General features: G+C 40.1%; 1 protein-coding gene across 1 annotated transcript in view; it reads right to left on the bottom strand.

The window, feature by feature from the left end:
* STARD9 (StAR related lipid transfer domain containing 9) overlaps positions 1–21,325 on the bottom strand; it is a 117,832-nt gene that overhangs the window by 92,432 nt on the left and 4,075 nt on the right. The window contains exons 2-3 of the mRNA XM_086613607.1: positions 8,480–8,549; positions 4,667–4,783 (exon numbers count right to left, since the gene is read on the bottom strand). Of these exons, the coding sequence (XP_086469733.1) occupies positions 4,667–4,783; positions 8,480–8,549 (187 nt within the window). The remainder of the gene's footprint in view (positions 1–4,666; positions 4,784–8,479; positions 8,550–21,325) is intronic.

The following is a 21,325-nucleotide window of genomic DNA, read 5'->3' as shown; positions in this document are numbered from 1 at the left end:
TTCATACCTGCATAAACCTAATACACTATGCCAAAACAAAATAAAATCTTTTTCAAGTCAAGCCCAAAAGTGTGAAACTCCGTGACCAATATGAATATAATTCCATTCTTTTGAAAGCCTGAGGTAAAAATTCTAAAGTTTAAATATGATTTCCCTTACAAATGTTATAATCTCCATTTAACTGATGCACTGAGGTACAAAAACTAAGCTTGAGATCTACAAAAAGCGTTTCAAGAAAACCCAGAGACTTGAATCTCACTGAAATCAGTACAAGCTGGGGACTTAAGCGCTTTTTTGGATTTCACTCTCTCTACCATTCAAAGCCTGTTAGTCATGGGACATATTCCTCTTATCAAAAGGAGCAGATTGCTACACATCAGCTATCTATGGCAACCCCTGTGTGTAAATACCTGCTTGTACATCCTGTGGGTCAGGCTGCCCACTGCGGTTACTGTGCACGCACAATCACCGGATGGGTAGGATGGCTGGAGGGAAGCTGAGGACTGAAGCTATAACAAGCAGCTACAAGAATACTTAATGCTTGCATGTGTTCCTGTAGCCTTAAGAATACTCTTGTGCAGAATACTCTTCAGATTTTGTTTAACTGCACTACCATTAGGTCAAGCTGAATTTATTAATTTTTTTTAGTAGGACTTAAATGGGCATTTACTGAAGTTTCGCAACCGTTTAAAATATTTTCCTTTGCTTGGTGGAACTAAAACTCTAAGAAAGATTTATTAAGAGCTGTTTTAGGTTTTACAAAGGAAACTCAAAAGACTGAAACAGGCTGTTCTATGCCAAACAAAAATTTAAATTTAATTAAGTTTAAATTTAGATGTTGGTTTGCGGGACAACTATAAAGGTCTCAAAGCACCGACATATTAACTATCATATTCAACCACCAGAATGAACAAGCAAGCCTGAATCTGCCTATAACAATCAAAATGATAACCCTAAATATCATTATCACACATTATTTTTACTGCAAAATGGAAATATGCCATGAATCTCTATTAATGGATAAACCCATAGTTACACAATAGCCAAAGAGTGATGGATTTCCAACATTGTCTTTGGAAAACAATCCTGAACTTCACACAGCTTCCTGAAGACATCTGTGGAGGAAAGGGGTGGGAGTAGAAGGAAGCAATAGTCGCTTTTATACAAAACATCCCCCTTACTAAAGAAGGTTTTGTATAGTACCAAACTCATCTCTCAAAAAAAACTTAACAAGAATACAGGGAGACACAGTGAAACTACTACTTCATTGTATGCAAGCAGTAAAGCCCAGGTGCAGACATTCAGCATTCACCCTCTGCCAGACTAAACCAACTCCGCAGCAATAAAGCACGGAGAAAAATGAACGGTTTGTCTCAAAAATGGCATGAAAAGGAACATCACGAGTAGCATTACAGTTTCTTGTGAGGTTTTTTGTTTGGTTAGTTTTTGCTTGGTTTTGGTTTTCTCTTTTGGAGTTTGTTATTTAGTTTTGGTTTGTTTTTTTTTTAACAGTATAACTATATCTTGACAGTCATGGTTTGGAAAACCATTCCCTTGTTTATAACCAAGGAAAACGCACGTAACAAATTGCAGAGTTAATATCAGAAAAACCACGCATGACCTTTTTCTCTTAAATGTCTATAATTAGAATTTCCTTTTGTTTCTCATTTCATATGTTAGAAAACTTTCCTCTTTTCAGAGATATGAAGATGCTTACATTATTTATGTAAGCGCAATCAAGAAAGTTTGTATATATCATGAAGAAAGAATTATTTTTTAAATTCAGTCCTAAAAAATATGTAGACAATAACACTTCTTAAAAATAATTTATATTTTTGATTCTGTTTGTGCCAGCTTTTTGAAGGGAAAAGCACTTCCACTTTCAGTGCTACTTAAAAAAAAAGTAAAGGCATATCATCTGTCACATGGGTATTGCAGATTTTACTAATTTGGTTTGGTTCCTCTTCAGCGTACTGTATGGCAAGGTCTGCTCTCCCCAAATTAAAAGTGAAAAAATACTTCCTCATCTTTTTTTTTTTTAATTAGAAAAGGCAATAAAAGAAATATTAACATGAATGTATTAGGAAAATAAACAAGGTTGGCAACATGTATTCCCATTTTGGCAAATAAGAGTAGAATACAGGTGGTACAGAAAGCACAATTCTTATAAACAGAACAACAAATCTGAACTTTTCATCCAAACATTTGAAAGTACTTACACATGAGTGACTTAAGCCTGTCACAAGTACCTGTGACCTGATCAAAATACATAGGGAATAAAATGCATTGTGTGTGGTCTCATCTTGGGAATGCAAGGGACCAGAACCTCAAGCGAGCAATGTTAACATCAGAAGAAACTGTAAGAATTATTCAGAGAAGCAGATTTGTATCTTTAAAATCACATTTTTACCTAAACACTATGATTTGCAGCCCTCTCACTATTGTGTTATTGTCACAGAATTCTTAACAACTGAAGAAGCTGTTAGAACTTCATTTTTATATGTCCATTCAGAGGACAAAAAAAAAGACAGTTTACTAAAAGACAGCATTCTACAAAAATGAACCTGAAGACAGACACTTTAATCTAGTTTTCATCCTCAACCAATACACCAATTATGTATGGTAACGGTTGGCAGGACATCTTCAAGGAAAAAGTAATTCAAGGTCAACTCACAAAAGAAAGCTTTTACTGGACGTCAGTGTTATCAAACCTCCTTTGGCTTCCGATAGCATCGTTGCTTGTGAGGAAGCTTAGAAACTTCAAGCTCAGCACTGAAGTAATGATTTCAACATGGAATTAGTACAATAAGCTTCATTCATACAGCATAAGGGGACAGACAAACGCACAAAAGCATCGTAAGATTACAGTATTCCAGCAGCCCTCTTCTCAAGGACATTTAAAGTACACTTTCCTGGTTTTACAGTCACAAAGACGGGTAAAAAGCCCAAGAAATTCACTCATGACTCCAGGCCTTTCAAAGCACGAGTCCATCTCTAAATTTTTCTTAACTCTTGAAAGAGGTCTGTCAGAGGCTCAATGGTTACATGAAGCAGCACTGGACGTCCTTTCAGTCAGCATCAAGCACAAGGAAGGAAACCATGGCCCATTACTTAAGTTTCTATGGCCAGCAAGCTTGTGTTTCTCCTTCAGTGTTTTTATTAGATAAAACTGTATTGTATGATAACACAAGACTCACCACAGTGTCTGAAATACTTACTCGGCCCCAGCAAGGAAGCTGCACTGTTTATATTTTATTTTACATTCTTTTTCAATTGCACTTGTATTTAATAACAAGAACAAAAAATTGCACTTTATAGCCAATATTTATATTTTCCATTTGGCAGTTCTGATAATTTTTCATACTGAGTTGAGATAAAGCTGACTTGGCAGACTGTGTTTATCAACACTTCATCTGCTAAACCATTTCAGCTAGAAAGTCAACTATACTGTCAACAGTTCTAAGGATGTTTCTAAGTGTATTATGAGAACAACTCATGAAGAACAGAAAACTCAAATAAACAAGTAAGATAATGTAAAGAGGGAAAAAAAAAACAATACCCAACAGTTCAACATTTAAAGATCGATTATTTGTAATCCCTAGGATGGAAGTTTATCTAGCGCCAAGTACTTTAAAAGACAACCTTCTTTTTTTTAACAATAAATACACACTTCCTGAGTTCCCAAAACCTCTTTCACACTATAATACCAAGCAGGAATTGTAGCTCAATCAAAAATTTGATCTATTGTTCTGGTAATTGAGAAATTAGACAGTTTTCGAAAACTGACTCCCAAATGACTGATCCAATGTTCATCACCACCAGAAATACATATTTCACAGGACTATCTCAGTCTTAAGCGATACTTTCTGTGAAAAACAACACATTTATACAGGTTGGAATTTCAGGAACAATTGTACTGACAGATGAAAATGAAGTAAGATACAATTCTGAAGACAAAAGAGGTGTAAAAACTTATTTTAATGACATATGTGATTGTATGCTTGCATAGGGAAATCTTTGGATAGCTTTGCCACGCATTATATTTATTTGTTTGTAGCAGAATCAATAAATCCTTCTTTACTAGCAAAAAATTGCAGTTGTATCCTATTTCAATACCGAATCCTTCAACCTACTTTCTTGATCAATCAAACCTTGGATCTTCAAACTAGGAGGAGCCTCCATTAGTTACAAGAGATTTCTGATGCTTTAGCAAGAAAAAGGGCTCAGAACAACACACTGTAAGTAAAATTTACTAGTTAAATATGATAACTTCACTGTCAAAACTTTCAGCAGCAGTATCTTGACATTTTTCCTTTCACTTGAGAGCTTTCTCGCTCTAGAATCTGATTCTCCTCCCCTCCTATAAAATTCTCACTGCTAAGCTGAAGTCCTCAGATCATCACAATTAATGATCACTACCAAAGCTGACAGATCTAATGAAAGCGTGCATCAGTTGATGAACAAGGATACTGCAGTCCTACTGCTCCTACTTTTTCCTACAGAAAAAAGGACTGAGTACTGTGGTATTACAAACAAATAAGAAAAAGATGGGGGCAGCAAAGAAAACGAAAATTCATCTATTCTATGTCTCAATCTCTTCCTGTAGGTTTGAATATAAAGGACAAAACAGGATGGGAACACAGACACAAAGAACAGCATTACTTACTGTTTCCTGAGATGCATACTTTGGATCTTCGGGATCAACTGACCAGTAGCAGTAATCAAAGCTGAAGGCCACAGTCTTTTCTCTTGAGTCCCAAGTGCCATCAAGCCTACTGTCAACCTGACAACAGAAAGAAAAAACACAGAAAGACAATTTTACTTCGAAGCTGACCAAAAAGTAAGTATTTAATAACAGGAACTTTATCTAGGATCTGTATTGTGGAAAAGCAATGGAAAATAGTTTATCCTCTTCATTCAACTTTCTTTGATGCTCAGAGCGAGGTGCAGATGTCTATGACAGACCTTCCAAATAATTCTTGCTGAAGGGTTCATTTACTACAGTTGAGGTCCTCCAGGCTATATGCAATCTAGTGAATCTTCACAGCATCTAGATTGGCAGGAAATCTCTACGGCTTTTTTTATACTTTTCTGTCATTTTTTGGTTTCACCGAGAACTGCATCACAGAAATTATGCCCAAAGTGAGAAAACAAACCCAATTTTCTCACTGTGTAGATGAAAATGCAGGCCTCTTCCTCTGTTTCCCCTTTGCTTTGTCATGGTCGCAAGCTAACGCTTCTGTCCCTGGGACTGCAACTACAAACCTAACCTTTATTGGAAAATAAATTTACGGGTCCATCTGACAGGCTTGTATCTTTTGTTTTGCTTTTGGTTTTTTTTTAAACCAAAATAATTTGGTTTAAGACAGATAAAATTTTAAATTCTCTTTGAGGTAAAGAGGTTTCACGTATTTTAAACCCCGCATGATTCTAAAAGTTGTCACATTGAATTAAGTATCACCAAGGTTTCCTTTAAGCAGAATTAACATCTTAATGAGCCTATCGATCATCTTCAGTAATGACATGTTCATCATGTCATGATTCAGAGACTGTTATGAAATTACCTCTTGTTTTCTTAGGTTTTCTGCAGCAATAGGCAGAGATAGCCTGGACCACTGCCTTCCTAATGCAACACATAAAAATAAAAAATAAAAAACTACTCCTCCACCTCAGGAAAAGCAGCCCCTGATCACAGAGCCTATCACCCTTCTGGTGAGAAGGGTTTTGTTTTGAACTACAAAGCATCCCTGCCCCAGATACAACAATGTGAACATTAGTGTCTAAATATTAACTTAGACACTAACTTGGATTTATCAAAGGCTGTCTAAATTTAGTTTAGGCATAAAGTAAACTCATTCCCGTTATAAAACTCACCAATTACAAAACCTCAAGAGAGAAAATACTCAGAAGCCAGCCCTCAAATCTCCAAATAACCCTTCTCAGCCTACTACAAGAAGTCAACCCCACTGCTGTGGTTTCCCCGGTATCCCAAGGCAGACCACAGCTCCTCTTTAAACAAGTAAAATAAAAAAACCTGTAAGTCTAACACAGCTCAGCTGCACTCAGTTAGGCAGCTGCATGATGAGGTCTCCACCTGTGGAGGGAGGCTTTCCCAGCAGGGACAGGCAGCCTCGGAGGCCCAGATCATAGAATCATTTAGGTTGGAAAAGACCTTTAAGATCAACAAGTCCAACCGTTAACCTAGACTGCCAAGTGAACCACTAAACCATGTCCCCAAGCACCACATCTACATGTCTTTTCAATACCTCCAGGTATTTAAAACTCAGCTACCGCCCTGGGCAGCCTATTCCAATGCTTGGCAACCCGTTCAGTGAAGAAATCTTCCCTAATATCCGATCTAAACCTCTCCTGGTGCAACTTGAGGCCATTTCCCCTTGTCCTATCACTTTTTATTTGGGAGATGAGACTGACACCCACCTCACTGCAACCTCCTTCCAGGTAGCCGTAGAGAGCAATAGTCTCCCCTCAGCCTCCTTTTCTCCGGCCTAAACAACCCCAGTTCCCTCAGCTGTTCCTCATAAGACGTGTGCTCCAGACCCTTCACCAGCTTGGTAGCCCTTCTTTGGACATGCTCCAGCACCTCAATGTCTTTCTCGTAGTGAGAAGCCCAAAACCAAACATAATATTTGAGGTGCATCCTCATGAGCACTGGGTACAGGGAGACAATTGCTTCCCTAGTCCTGCTGGCCACACTATTTTTGATACAAGCCAGGATGCTATTGGCCTTCTTGGCCACCTGGGCACACTGCTGGCTCATATTCAGCCAACTGTCAACAACACTCCCAACTCCTTTTCCACCCGGCAGCTTTCCAACCACTCTTCCCCAAGCCTGTAGTGTTGAGTGGGGTTGTTGTGACCCGAGTTCAGGACCTGGCACTTGGCCTCGTTGAACCTCATACACTTGGTCTGGGCCCATGGCTCCATCCTGTTCAGATCCCTCTGTAGAGCCTTCCTGTCCTCTGGCAGATCAACGCTCCTGCCCAACTTGGTGTCATCTGCAAACTTACTGAGGGCGCACTTGATCCCCTTGTCCAGATCACTGATAAAGATGTTAACCAGAACTGGCCCTGATACTGAGCCCTGTGGAACACCCCTTGTGACCGGCCACCAGCTGGATTTAACGCCATTCACCACAACTCTTTGGGCCCGGCCATCCAGCTAGTTTTTTTTACCCAAGAAAGCATACGCCCGTCCAAGCCATGAGCAGCCAGTTTCTCCAGGAGAATGCTGTGGGAAATGGTGTCAAAGGCTTTACTAAAGTCTAGGTAGACAACATCCACAGCCTTTCCCTTATCCACTAAGCAGGTCACCTTATCCTCACAGCCGTTGCGGGATCAAAGCCCTCCTGAAGACAACCACCAGAAACCAACAGTGTCGCACCCAGAGAATAAGGATCTCTGAGAGCTTTGTCACATGTATAAGGAAATGGGGAAAATTATTTCAGAAAGTAGTGAGTCTCAGACCCTGCAAATACAGCCTTTGAAAAGGAAATATACAGAAAATAAGCAACATTTTACACCCATGAGACCTCTCATACCACTAATATTTTTCCCTTTGCTTTCTTTAAAAAAGAATGCCAGCAGTCAATTCAAAAATAAGTATAATGGAAACAAGACAACTAGTTCAAATATTTTCATTCAATTTTTGCCATTGTTTCTCTTCAAAACCTAGTAAATTATTCCTCTTAAACCAACAATCAAGAATAACTGGGTTGCTTGCAGATACAAAGAAAAAGGAGACAAGAAATAACAAATGCATTCATCTTTTAGGATCTCCACAATAATCACAGTTATCCCACAGTTCATTTATTTGCCTTTCAAGTAGAAACATGTTTGGCAATATGAAATTGATTTGCTCCTGTTCTATTAATTTAGCAAAGGACCATGGCAGCTTTAAGTAGTTATAAGAGTCTAAACCAGAGGGCTGATTCCCATGCATGCTGGCCCCAGACCTCTAATGGAGGATAATAGCTACACTGAGTTTATTCTTATAGCTCTTGGTCTTTTACCAATGACTGAAGTGTAGTTGAACACATTTTGCTCCATTTCATGCAAGTCAGTTGCACTCTGAGTGCAAATATAAGAGGAGAAGAGATACGGGGAAATTAACTATCCAGATGTTAGTAACAGTAAGATAATCACAAAATCCTAAACAATTTACTAACAGCTTTGAATGACGATGTGCAGTCAGATCGCAGCAGCTTTGACAAATACAAAATACAGAAAATGAAGCTCTCTCTTATATTCCTTGTCTGAAAATAAACCAATAAAACCCCTGCGACTCCAAACCAAAACAACCCCCACCAAACACACTTTTGCTGCAATTATTCTAGAATTGTACCAGTTTAAACTTCTCCCTTAATATTTCTATTAGAACGATAAAATAGCCAAGCAAACACAGAGAAGTATCAGGATATGAGTATCCTTACATGAGAAAGGGAAGGTGACAAAAAGCATACCTTTATATTTCTGACTTTTGCCACTTTGTCATCAACTTCTACAATCACTCTTCCTCCTTCTGCACTCTCTCTGGAAACAGAACACATTCAAAAATCTATTTAAAATATGATGAGACACAAAAACGCATGTCAAATTCATAAAGCCCAGAAATTTGTATTTACTTTAACAAATTACAAATCAGAAAGAGCTATAAAACAGACTTTATACAGATCTCATAAGACCCTCCGTGACGGGAAGCAGTATTTGCAGATCTGCAGCCAGGTATCTCAAAGTAGAAGAACAAAACAGAACTGCTGTCATTAAACCGTTTCAAAGTGCTTGTCCTAAACACTTTGTTAGGATTTAATTTCAAAATAAGAGTTGTTGTTTTGAATTATGTTTACAAGGAAGTAGAGCGGAGCACGGGTAGTCTGGCTGTGCTTTGTGGAGTACGGATCGATGTCACAGACCTATGAGCCACAAGTGTTGTCAAGTTGTACTGTCTAATTTTTACCACATAATCCAAAGTGTTTGTTGTAGTCCTCAAAAAAGTACTCTTTATCTATGGCACGAATCATTCTTACCCAGCTGGACTGAGTTGAGATAATGAACTACTAATTACTCTAATCAACTCAAGGTACCTATCCTGCCTACAAGAGGCAGGCCATTTCCTCCTGGCTGTGGAGGATGCAACAGTGTCCTTGGTGCCGCAGCCCAGGCTGGTGAGCGACATTTATCAAAACAAAACTGTCTTGAAATGTACATGGATAGGATTGTTCCACAAGTGCAAAGAAGCACACGCTCATATATACACTGTATACCGCTATGACTGGCTACTACAGCAAACTTCCACTTCCAAAGATGAGTCACATTAGAAGAGAATGAAAAAAGCACGTGGCCAAAGAAAAAAAACAACCAACACCTTATTTCTGGGCTGACAGCATGATAGCTACTTGAAGTTAAGGATGTTCTTATTTATAGGTGTGTTGATTCACATCCCTCAAGAATTATCATCGGTTTTTTTACACATAGAGAGCTAGAAATGACGAAGTCATTTCCTACTTCAGTAGGTCAGTGACCTACTTCTCTGACAGCAGAAAATAACCAAACATTTTGGTATTGAGAGGCTAAGAACAGGATAAAAATGTTTTATCCTTCATATTTCTTCCATATTTTGCTCTGATAATGACAAATCTTGTAAGCTGCAACTTTACCAGAAAATTTTATTTTGATGAAGCCTAATGCCATTGTAAAGCTGGAAGAAAATGGTTTAGAAATAAAATCACTTGTTTAAAATCAAGGTGAGGCCACTTGTGTATATATCCCCTGATAATCAGCTGAATCGGTATCATCAGGTCAGTTAAAAACTACATAAGATAAAACAACAGTTAGAAAATTCAAACCAACCAGTTGAGCATCGTGCATTCATGGCCCCAGATCTGTCTTTTAACAGATTTCTTTACACGCATACAGAAGTACTTACTCCCCTACCGATTACAGTCTTCTTTCACTGACAGCTCTAACTTCCAGGCAGCAGGCAGCACAATGTGCCCTGCCTCTGGGGTCCCTCCTCTCCAGTTCTGTTTTTAACCCACACTTTCTGTACCAAAACAACATTCAAAACAATGCCTTAGGACACTGAAGACTTCCACAGAGACAATCACTGCAGCATTTGAGCTTTACAAGCGTAAAGAAGTTTTACACACATTTCTGAGCTTAGGTTGTCCCTGTTTTGCAGACAGAAAATAACACTTTACCTTAAAGTCTCCATGCTTCACTTCGCTAATTTTGAACACCTGCCTTGAGATAGGCTGAACTTAGTACTTTCTGTAATACGTACTTACACTTGGCACTTCACATAGGAAATACAAGCACAGCTCCCAGACGTTTTAGTTACGCTGCGTCTGTTCAGCAGTTCAACACATCAGCCACCAGAGCCCTGAGTTAGACCCCTGGAGAACGAGGAACACTCACAGAAGAGAGAATTTGCATTACGCACAGCTGGGTACCTAATGTTGCATCATGTACAGCTGAGTACTGAACGGAGGCCCCATAAGGCTCCCTAAAGAACAGACGAAGAACAAGTGCCTAAGGATAGAGGCTGTCAGTATCTAAGGCAGAAATTTGGAGCTAATGCATTTAATCTGTATATATGTAATTTCTTAGATGTTTTGAAAAGCAAGTGTTCTGCAACACAAGTAAGTTTGGGGATTTGCATACTCACATACAAACCTCTGCAAGGTGAGCTAATGGACAAAGCTGGCAGTTATCGTCTACAGCAGACCAGATCTAAGAGGAAATGGGACATTTTGACAGAGAATTTCACAAAAATTTAAGAACAGCAGAAGATAGACAAAACCAGAGGGATCCTTTAGAAGGGAGCTTGCTTCAGTTACATATATTCTTTTCTTCATTGTCCCAGTATGATCTTGGTCCTATCCTTCTTCCTAATCCCATAAGCATTCCCTATTTTTCCATCCTACTGTTAAGCCTCCAGTCTTACCACTCCAGTTACATTCACTGAGTTCCTATCCTCTTCTCCCTATGCACACACATCATTCCTTACAGGTACCTATCTGTTCTCCCTGGCATCTTGTCCACAGGACTACATTAAATTTTAATGTCTTCAACTGCTCTGCAGGTCTCAGCTCCCTTCTCCTACTGCACTGTCGCTGGTTTTAGGCTGATCTCTCTGCTTCAAAAGTACATGATCCTATTCCCCTCATCAGCTCTTCCAGGCTCTATCCCAAGATTACTTGTACATTCCACAATTGAATCAGAGTTTCTTCCTGGACACCAGCTGGGGTCAGCAAACAGATTATTGCAATTAAATGAGACAGAAGACCTTGCTCTCAGTTCCTATACTCGGGCTTCAGTTGTGACTTGGACAACACTGAGCTCAATTTATCAGAGCAGTGCTCAACTGATGAGTTTTTTGACTCATGGAGATCAAGCAAGCACAATTTGGTCAACACCAGAGAATACAAGCTCAGATGCACTCAGAGAAAGCAGATCCCTTAAAACTTCTACCTGCTATGTTCTTGTAAGTCTTCACTGAGCATGTTGAAGAGTTTTAGTTGTTTAGAACTTGGACAGAAATGGCTGGATTCAGATGGGGACTTAAAAAAATACACACCAGATTTCCGATTTTAAATTAATTAGAAATTAAAATAAAAGGTCATTCTAAGTTGCTTTAAAATATTTTAAAACCTAATTTTCTCTTAACCTCATATTCTGTACCAGCTGAACTGTTTTGGACAAAGCTTTAAAATTACTAAAAATATCGAGCCTTAGGAAGCATTCATGTATGAAAGATTTCTACTCAAATGGTTGAAATCTGGCAAAGCTTTTAAAAGTTTTAAATGCTAAGTATTCTAATTGCAGCATAAGGCAACTTGAACAATAAGCAGTGCTCCCAACCCCACCTGTAATAAATACATGAAACTCACTGCCCTCAGCCCATATGCACTATACACAACCCTCTGAATGAATGACTTTATGCTGTGGGTTCTCATCAGCTGATGTTCTTCCAGGCCACAGTAATTACTAAAGATTCAAGATAAAGAAGAAATTCCAAACATAAAACTTTTGAAGTACAAAAATTTTTCGTATATATAAATTTATATATTCATCTAACTGGACTTATCCAAAGAATTTGACACTGTCCCACATGACATCCTTGTCTCTAAATTGGAGAGACATGGATTTGATGGATGGACCACTCGGTGAATGAGGAATTGGGTGGATGGTCGCACTCAAAGAGTTGCAGTCAATGGCTCGATGTCCAAGTGGAGACCAGTGACGAGTGGTGCTCCTCAGGGGTCAGTGCTGGGGCCAGTACTGTTTAAAATCTTTGTTGGTGACATGGACAATGGGATCGAGTGCACCCTCAGCAAGTTTGCTGATGACACCAAACTGTGTGGTGTGGTCGACACGCTGGAGGGAAGGGATGCCATCCAGAGGGACCTTGACAGGCTTGAGGGCTGGGCGGCCCATGCAAACCTCATGAAGTTCAACACAGCCAAGTGCAAGGTCCCGCATGTGAGTCAGGGCAATCCCAAGCACAAGTACAGGCTTGGTATAAAACGGATTGAGAGCAGCCCTGAGGAAAAGGACTTGGGGGTGCTGGTTGATGAGAAGCTCAACGTGAGCCAGCAATGTGCGCTGGCAGCCCAGAAAGCCAACCGTATCCCGGGCTGCATCCAAAGCAGCATGGCCAGCAGGTCAAGGGAAGTGATTCTGCCCCTCTACTCTGCTCTCATGAGACCCCACCTGCAGTACTGCATTCAGCTCTTGGGCCTCTAACACAAGAAGGACATAGAGCTGTTGGAGCGGGTCCAGAGGAGGGCCACAAAGATGATCCGAGGGCTGGAGCACCTCTGCTATGAAGACAGGCTGAGAGAGTTGGGGTTGTTCAGCCTGGAGAAGAGGAGGCTCCAGGGAGACCCTATAGCAATCTTCCAGTACCTGAAAGAGGCCTGCAAGAAAGCTGGAGAGGGACTTTTTACAAGGGCATGTAGTGATAGGACATGGGGCAATGGCTTTAAACTGAAAGAGAGGAGATTTCCATTAGATATAAGGAAGAAAATTTTTACAGTGAGGGTGGTGAAACACTGGAACAGGTTACCCAGAGGAGCTGTGGATGCCCCATCCCTGGAAGTGTTCAAGGTCATGCTGGATGAGGCTTTGAGCAACCTGGTCTAGTGGAAGGTGTCCCTGCCCATGGCAGGGGAGTCGGAACTATATGATCTTTGAGGTCCCTTCGAACTCAAACCATTCTATGATTTATATACTTATATTAAAATAAATAACCAGTAAAATATAAACAACACAAAATAAAATTACCACACCACCTTTTACCACAGGGTAACATGATTCCTCACTGTGCAGACAAAAAGATGTCAAGTAGCTGAGGTCAAGCCTCACATACCAAAAAAGCCACCATCAAACAAGGATAGAACTAAAGTCTTCCCTTGCTCTGGGTGCAGATTCACAGCATACTTTATCTATCTTAACTGCAAGCTGCTGCTGCAGGGGGCAATTTCTCTTCTCTGCTCCAACATCCCACATGTGTTCCCACTTCTTTTCTTGCATCTAATCTAGCAATAACCCACCCAATGCAATGACTCAGATCAGCTGTGATCAGAAAACAAACACACCAAAATAAATAATCAAGATGTCACAGGGCCAGCAAGTCCTTCCAGAGCACTGAGCACTGTGGCTGCACAGTTGCTAAGCCAAAGCAAGAGAAAGGGCAGGAACACACTGTGGTGGGAATGGAGACTCCTCCGTTCTGCAGCAGCTTACAGCCAGAGAGCGCTGAGCATAAACAAAACTGAACCTGTAGCTGTTACCAGCTTTCCAAACGGTATGTTCAGCCTCCCTGTAAACATGTGTTTATTTCATCCTTCTTTTGGGTATGAATTTAAGTACAAAAGAATTTTGGGAAAGAAAGCACAGTTTAATATATAAAGCCCAGGAGGCAAAGCAGATTCACAGCTGTCCTAGATGTTCTGACCTTAACTCCAGATTGCAAACAGTACAAAAGCTCTCTCAGCAAAAATCGTGTTTGTCACTACAGTCTCACACACGAGCACCACAGTTTGCTTTTGACTGATAAAACAATCTGTCATTCATAGGAATGGGTGCTCTGCTCCACAGGTATGAAAGCTGTATTCCTTTTACTAATAAAACCAATGCCAAAGTACACTAAACACATTTGACTTCTGCTGTTCAGAAGTCACAGCGATCTTAACATGTAGTTTCCCCATCCTCCCTTCTTCCCCACTTCTTGAAAAATTCATGCTATGTTTGGGAAGTGCCTCTCCTTCTAAATTACTTTGTACAGATAACTCATTTTCATGCAAAAATAGAGCTGTAGAAAGACCGTTTAATGGTAAATGTCCTGGGAAAGACCTGGATCTTCTCAGACACAGAAAGTTTTAGAGAAACACAGACCCAGTGACACCACAGTAACACAAGTACAGGACGCAGCAGCAGGGCTGTAACAGGGAGCTACAAGAGAGACCTGACAGAAGTAAAGCTGCTGTCTCCTCATAACATTTGCTGTTCCCATAACAATTTCTTCAGCCAACATGTAAAACTAATGTGACCCCAGAGGGACAACAGACACTCTGCAAGATCTGGAAGAATGAGATAGCGGAAAAGAATCACAGGAGGATCAAGATTCCTGAGAGGGACATTTCCACAACTTGCTGGGCCTCACTGAGATGAGTTCAGACACTGAGTACAGAAGTGCAAGTAGGTACACAGAGCTGTAAGGAAGCAGTGGGTGGGAAGAAAGGGGCCAGTTGTTTATTTTAGACTTCATAAAATTTGCTTCCACTTCTCCTCTCAAGTAACAGCTGACTTTTAAAAGTTGCCTGTTTATTTTAAAACCATCCATTTGCAGTGCAGCAAAAATATTGGAGTCATTACCAGTAGTCATGTCATACAACAAAGCAGCTTCTACAAATAGACCACCAAATGCTCATCAAAGTAATCAAACCTACTAAAGCCAACATATACCACTCGAGCACATGAGAAATCTTAAATAATTTTTGAAAGAATTGAGTATGTCTACTCATACAAATGTTGAAAATAACACTGCAATATGATTGTTGCAAGTACTTACGTTTTCCTACCAATTCCCATCAGCCAAATTAACTCCAAACCCAATCCCAACCTGTACTTAGACAGAGGACCCCAAAAGTAGTATGGCAACTGTATCAATTCCTCCTCTCTTGCAGAGATTTTTGCTGATTTGAGCAATTGTGTCAGTTCTGTTTTTTGGAACAATTCACTTTAATCTTTTTTATAGACTTCTCTAGACAAAAAAGCCTTCTGTGACCTACTGCGATGGGCATTTTCACACTGCTTACAAACACAACCAAAAGCACCCCCCTAGCAAGCTTGGCAGGATGCACTCCAGTGGTCCCTGCTGCTGTCTCCAGGACTCTGTCACTTCCCAGGAAGTGACCCATACCCATGACAGCCTGTAGGTAAGGTCCAACACTTACCAAACTACCTCCACTTGTACCTGGGACACTTTGTGCCACCTAATGGCACTCTTATGCAGCCACTGTGCCAGCAGCTGCAGTATAACCCTGAGGCAAATCTAATCCAAGGTTTTTTCTTGGTTACAAAGTTTAAAGGTTTTATAGGGAACAGTTCAAGGAGTATTCAGATTTATCTTTTCCTTCCCATTACTAGTATATCGTAAAGTGTCTCTGTCTCCTGTTTATTTATGGCCTTGGCAGCGTTTTTTTTTGAGAAGCTGCCATCTTTGCATCTCCTGAGTGACTGACCTTGGCCAGAGAAACGAAGAAACAAACAATGCAGGGTATATTTTCTAAGTTATGCTAGTCTTCAGAGAACACCGCCTCAGACAAAATGGGTTGAGGACATATCTGTCAAGAGACCAAGGGTGCAAGGAGAAGACCAATAAATCTCCATGCTAGTCCATCAGAAATTGTAGAGAAGAATGTCAAATCCTTCAGCCATTAGAGCTTCTGCACTCTACTCACAAGTTAAGGTACCTACAACCACAACCTTCCCAAACACAGCATCCCTCCGCAACATCAGCATAATCTGTATCCTTATCTCTAACTGCTGTAAACTGTGAAAGTCAAGAGCTTTTAACACTGTAAACATCCTCATTTTGGCTAAAGCAGATTTTTTTTTTTTTAAAAAAGCATCAATAATCAATAAATTTACCTAAAGTTTGTTTTCAATGTTTTTCGTTATTTAGTACTACCCAATACTATTCTGGATATTTCTCTTTAAGTCATAATTGTTTTACTGGGTCTTGCAAAAGAGGAGTGCACACCCAGTCAGCAATCCTCCTAAATTCAGAACAGATGTTTATAAATAATTTAAAAATCTATTTTGAAGCCAAGTACACAGAGTTCACCAAGACAGCACGCTGCTATACTAGACATGCTGCTCAAGTTATCTTTCAAGGCTACTCCTAGCTGCATAGGGCTTTCATCGGCTCTGATAATGGTTAACATAATCTGATAGTCAAAAGTCACCATTCCTAGTGACCACAATCATCCTCCTGTGGTTTCCCCCTACTCTTCTTTGCAAATATTATATAGCAACAAAAATAGGAATATTAGGTGCAGGGATAAACATGAGGCATTGTCAGTGCTCTTTTCAGATACAGGCTTGCTCAAACAAAGTCATCTTAATCTTACCAAATTTTTGAGACTGGTAACTCAGACTTCCTGAGCTCGGAGAGGAAGCACAGGATGGCATCCTCTGGTCACAGTAAGCTCTGCAATCCTGCCCATGCAAATGGCACAGTACAAGAAGAGTGTTCCTGTCTGCACCATCTCTGAAGTCTTGTACTGCTAGAACAAGACCATCAGGCATCTTCTTCCTCGAGCAATCCAAGTCAGGAATATTCCTGATGATCTATCAGTGTTTTGAACAGCTGTGGAATAATGATGCTTTCTCTTTCATACAGAGGCATGTAGGGGTGGAGGGAAGAGGAGAGGAAAAAATTCTTTTCATCTGTCATACCACCAGCATTTAAGGAAGCATGAAATAAGGAGCATTTAAAACAAAGTTACAGTCCAGTCAATCCAGTTTCAGCCACCCTTGATTTCCCAACTGTTTACTGAGTAATGAAATAGTATAATTTACGGACTTTCACATCAAAGAAATTCCATGCAAGTGCTGTGATTTCCATTTGGATACAGTGGTCAGGCTCTTCTCAGTGGCATCCAATGACAGGACAAGGGGAAATGGATGTAAGCTGGAACATAGGAGGTTCTGCTTAAACATGAGGAAGAACTTCCCAGTAAGGGTAACAGAACACTGGAACAGGCTGCCCAGAGAGGTTGTGGAGTCTCCTTCTCTGGAGATGTTCAAAACCCACCTGGATGCGTTCTTGTGTGATCTGATCTAGGTGGTCCTGCTCAGGCAGGGGGGTCAGACTAGATGATCCTTTGAGGTCCTTTCCAATCCCTAACAGTCTGTGATTCTGTGAATCTGTGTGACAGAAGTTCAATCTGTGATCATAGTTAAATAAATGACTGTTAACATTGAATGCTGCTATGCACTGTCTCAACCCTCTTGCTTAGGTACTTCTTTGATTGTATCAAAAGCAGCTACTACAGTAAACCATTAAATTCTAAAAACAGAGTTGCAAAACTCGATTATTTTGTTTAAAATCTGTGCTACAGATAGCAAAATGCCAGGAAACTTTTAGAAGTGCACTGCCTTTTGAAGTTCACACAAAATATGAGACTAAAGAAAAGGAAATTGGGGAAATCATACCCAAAGCTCACATAAATTCTCTGTGCACAGTGGTAGTGTCTCATCATGTACTGCACAAACATTCCACAAGACTAGCATCCAACCTCTGCATCATTATGCAGGGGAGATGCGCAGCAACCTCTATGCACGCAGTTGTGTCATCTTACATTACTACAACCTCTCTGAGATAGTTAGTGTATGTGGTTTTAGACACGACACTGTCCAGCACAGCCATGGCTCTGGGCCAGATAATTTAATGACATTGTGCCCCATTTTTCTTTGCTACATACAAAAAAATCCCGATCTCTGCTCCAAAACATTCTGACACTCATGAAGTATTCTTAGGACTTGGGAGGAAAAGCATTCTATGAAAATGCAAAATATTAGTTAGAAGGCTTTAAAAAACTGGTATTGCTGTGGTTGTTTTAGGACATTGTTGTAGCTGCTTTTGCACAGGCAACAGGGAAGTGAAAGAAGGGACGAGACAGTCAGCTTCTTACTCTGGGAAGTAAATCGCCAGTAGCTAGTGCTTTTTGTTCCTGCCTTAAATGAGTACAGGCACAATACTGCCACATAAATGCAGCAGAAGCATCATCTTCTGCGGAATGGGCAGTGGTGGCCACCCAAGACATGCAGAGTCCTGCCCTTTTAAAGAGCTAGAAAGTCTGCCCTTTACCAAACTTAGAAAACTTGCTTCATGCAACTGCAAGAAGAGTATATCTGGGAAAGGTGGCTGATGCAGTGCCCTCATAAAAACACAGATGTGACCACCTGCTAGTGGCAAGTACAGATACTAAGCGAAAAGAGCAGCCACCTCAATGATGGTTTACATGAAACTTTAAATAATCGACTAGGCAAAGCAAAATAACTAATTTGAGAGAGAGAGGGGAAAAGATGTCAAGATAACCTTAACAATAGTCCAGGTCACAAAACAGGATATACAAATGTTAAAATACATTTGCTTGGGAGAAGGATCTCCTCTCTATAAACACAAAATTAGAATCTCAACTTTTCTTTTAAAAATCCCAGCTCTTCTGTGGGAAAAAAGCTTGTAATCATGAACAATGCATAACCAATGCAGTTTGTACAGATTTTCAGACAGCAACTCTTTGAGGCCTGAGACAGCACTTTCCCACCATAAGGTACCAACCTCAAAACCCACAAATTTTGGGACAGAGTTCAACTACCACCATCTGAAGAAAGGGACCGTCATGCAACAGAGGGACACAGAGGAACAACACTCACTCAGCTATCACAGTAGGTAAAAGTAGATAAAAGCCTGCCATTTGTCTAGGCGTGAGAGGACGACAGCACCAAGGTAGCAAGGAATACACTAAAATATACAATTGAGAAGGCTAAGGAAACAAGGCCAGGGTAGACGACAGACACTTTGCTATACTGCGCTCAATGGCCTGCCTTAGTCTAAACCTTGGAATAGCAGAAGTATCTAACAGTCCTAAGCAAGCTAAAAGGTGTTCTCTACTCTTGCCTGTTACCTGTTTTATACCTGTTCTTTTCATGAGTACACTCTAGTCCCTTTAAAATGAAGACAATTTTGTCATTTTCTTCAAAGAAAGCAGTATTTTGTCCTGTATTTGAAAACTACATATATGTGGAACATATAGTGAATACCTATAAAACAAAAGTATACCACATCCATTTTCCAGATAATTTTTGATTGCAATATAATTCTTGTGCTAGTGTAAAGTAGATACAGTTTTCTAAGGAAGTTATTTCCATTTACATCCAGTAAAGCAGTTAATAGAGATTATGGCAATATTCAATTCACAGAGATCTAATTTATCCAACACACATCTGGGTCAGAGAAAAGTTTAAGTCAGGTCAAGAAAACTATCAAAAAGAAGAAAAAAATCCTCCCATCTACCTTTAGAAATATGAAAGAAAACAAATGTCCTCTTATTGCAAACATTTGTGGTTTTTTTTCAAGAAAGGTAAGCACAAACACTTTTAAAACACTATCCAAAAATCACAGAAAAGCTAATTTAAGCAGAAGTTGAAGTTGTAAACAAATGCTAACTGTATGAATACTCATGATGCCAATATCTTGTGTCATTATACATTTGCACCAAATACATTTGAAATAGTGTATCACAATAACAGTTTGAATAAAGTAGGGTCATGACCTTTTTTTTTCCCCCACACATATAATTGGAAAAGCTTTTGGAATTTTAACCTAAATACCTGTGGCTATCGTTCCTCAGAATACATTAGTCTTACCACTAGCATTATGAAGTTTTAAGACAGAGATACAACCACCTGAACAGGGTTTGTTTAAAAAGTGCTTAAAAAAGGCAACTAGTGAAAAATAAACATTTCAAAACAAATACGCTTGAATAAGTAAAACAATCGCACTTGCTTTGCTGAGGGTAAGAGGGAGAACAATAGCAACCTCCAATCTGCTGTTGTTTTAATTTTATTTAGATACAGCATTTAACATCAGTTATGCATAAGATTCAAGGAATGTTTTCTACAAAAGCAGCTACAAGCTATCGTTCCTGTCAGCACCAGGCAATATTGCTCCCTCTAAGTTCTTGTGGTTATACACGAGCGTGTATATTAGCTAATAGCAGAGTCTACAAAACAGCAAAAAGTCTTGCTTACATAATAATCCCTCCTTTTACTTACCACAATGCGATTAGAAAGAGCGAAGGAGGTGGACCACAGCACAGAGACTATTTAACAAAGCTGACTCTGCAGCAGATTAATAAAGGTATACCCAGCACAAACCAACAGTGATCTACTTCACACCGTTTCCAGAATGATGTTTAAAGTAATTTTATTTTTGCATATAACATTCCTTTTGAATAGAAATGAATTTTACATGTTTACATCACAACACACTGATCAGTGGGGCTCCTCTCTCACCTATTCACTGCAACTACGTTTAACGCGCTGCTCAGGTTAGCCTGGCACATCGAGCGCATTTCTGGAAATTTTAAGTAACTTTCCCTACTATGCAAGACAATTCCCTCCCAGCCTCAGGCTTGCTCACACCTGCCAACTGTGTTCTCAGGAGCTCAAACTTAACTCCTCCACCCCTATCCCACTTTCAAGCCTCATCACCTGCTGCATCCCAGGAAGGTGATTAAAGGACTAGACCATATCGAGCAGCAGTAACGAGAAAAACTTCTGCTGCAGCTCAGGCTCTGATAGTAAACACCCACACAGCTGGAAGTGTAGCTCAGCTTTGCCTCTTGGGACCACCCTGACATTTCTGTGTGGTGTCATTTGCCAATGTGTGGAGGACAAGCTCAGGAACTCCAGAGGGGACTGGAAAATAAACAGCTGGCCAGGAGGCTTCAAGTTACAGCTTGGAAACAATGCAAAGCAGAGAAAGCCGAAGGGCAGCTTTCAGGTTGATTAATCTGTTCAGCAGCTCTTTCAGGTGATGTGTCTATGAGGTTCATAGAGGATGCTAGAGTTCATTTGTGAGTTAGTAAAGACACGAGGAAGGACCCTTCAAATAAGAGCTCGTTTTGCCAGTGTCTCCTTTTCCAGGCCACTGAGGCAGCTGAAAAGTGGAGATGATATTTTCAACAGCAGAATATGTCTTATATTTTGCCAGGTCCTGCACAAGTAGC

Source organism: Tauraco erythrolophus, chromosome 6, assembly GCF_009769465.1.
Source record: "Tauraco erythrolophus isolate bTauEry1 chromosome 6, bTauEry1.pri, whole genome shotgun sequence".
Classification (NCBI taxonomy): Eukaryota; Metazoa; Chordata; class Aves; order Musophagiformes; family Musophagidae; genus Tauraco; species Tauraco erythrolophus.
Note: the sequence above shows the minus strand (reverse complement) of the source record. Positions and strands in the feature narration are given on the sequence as shown.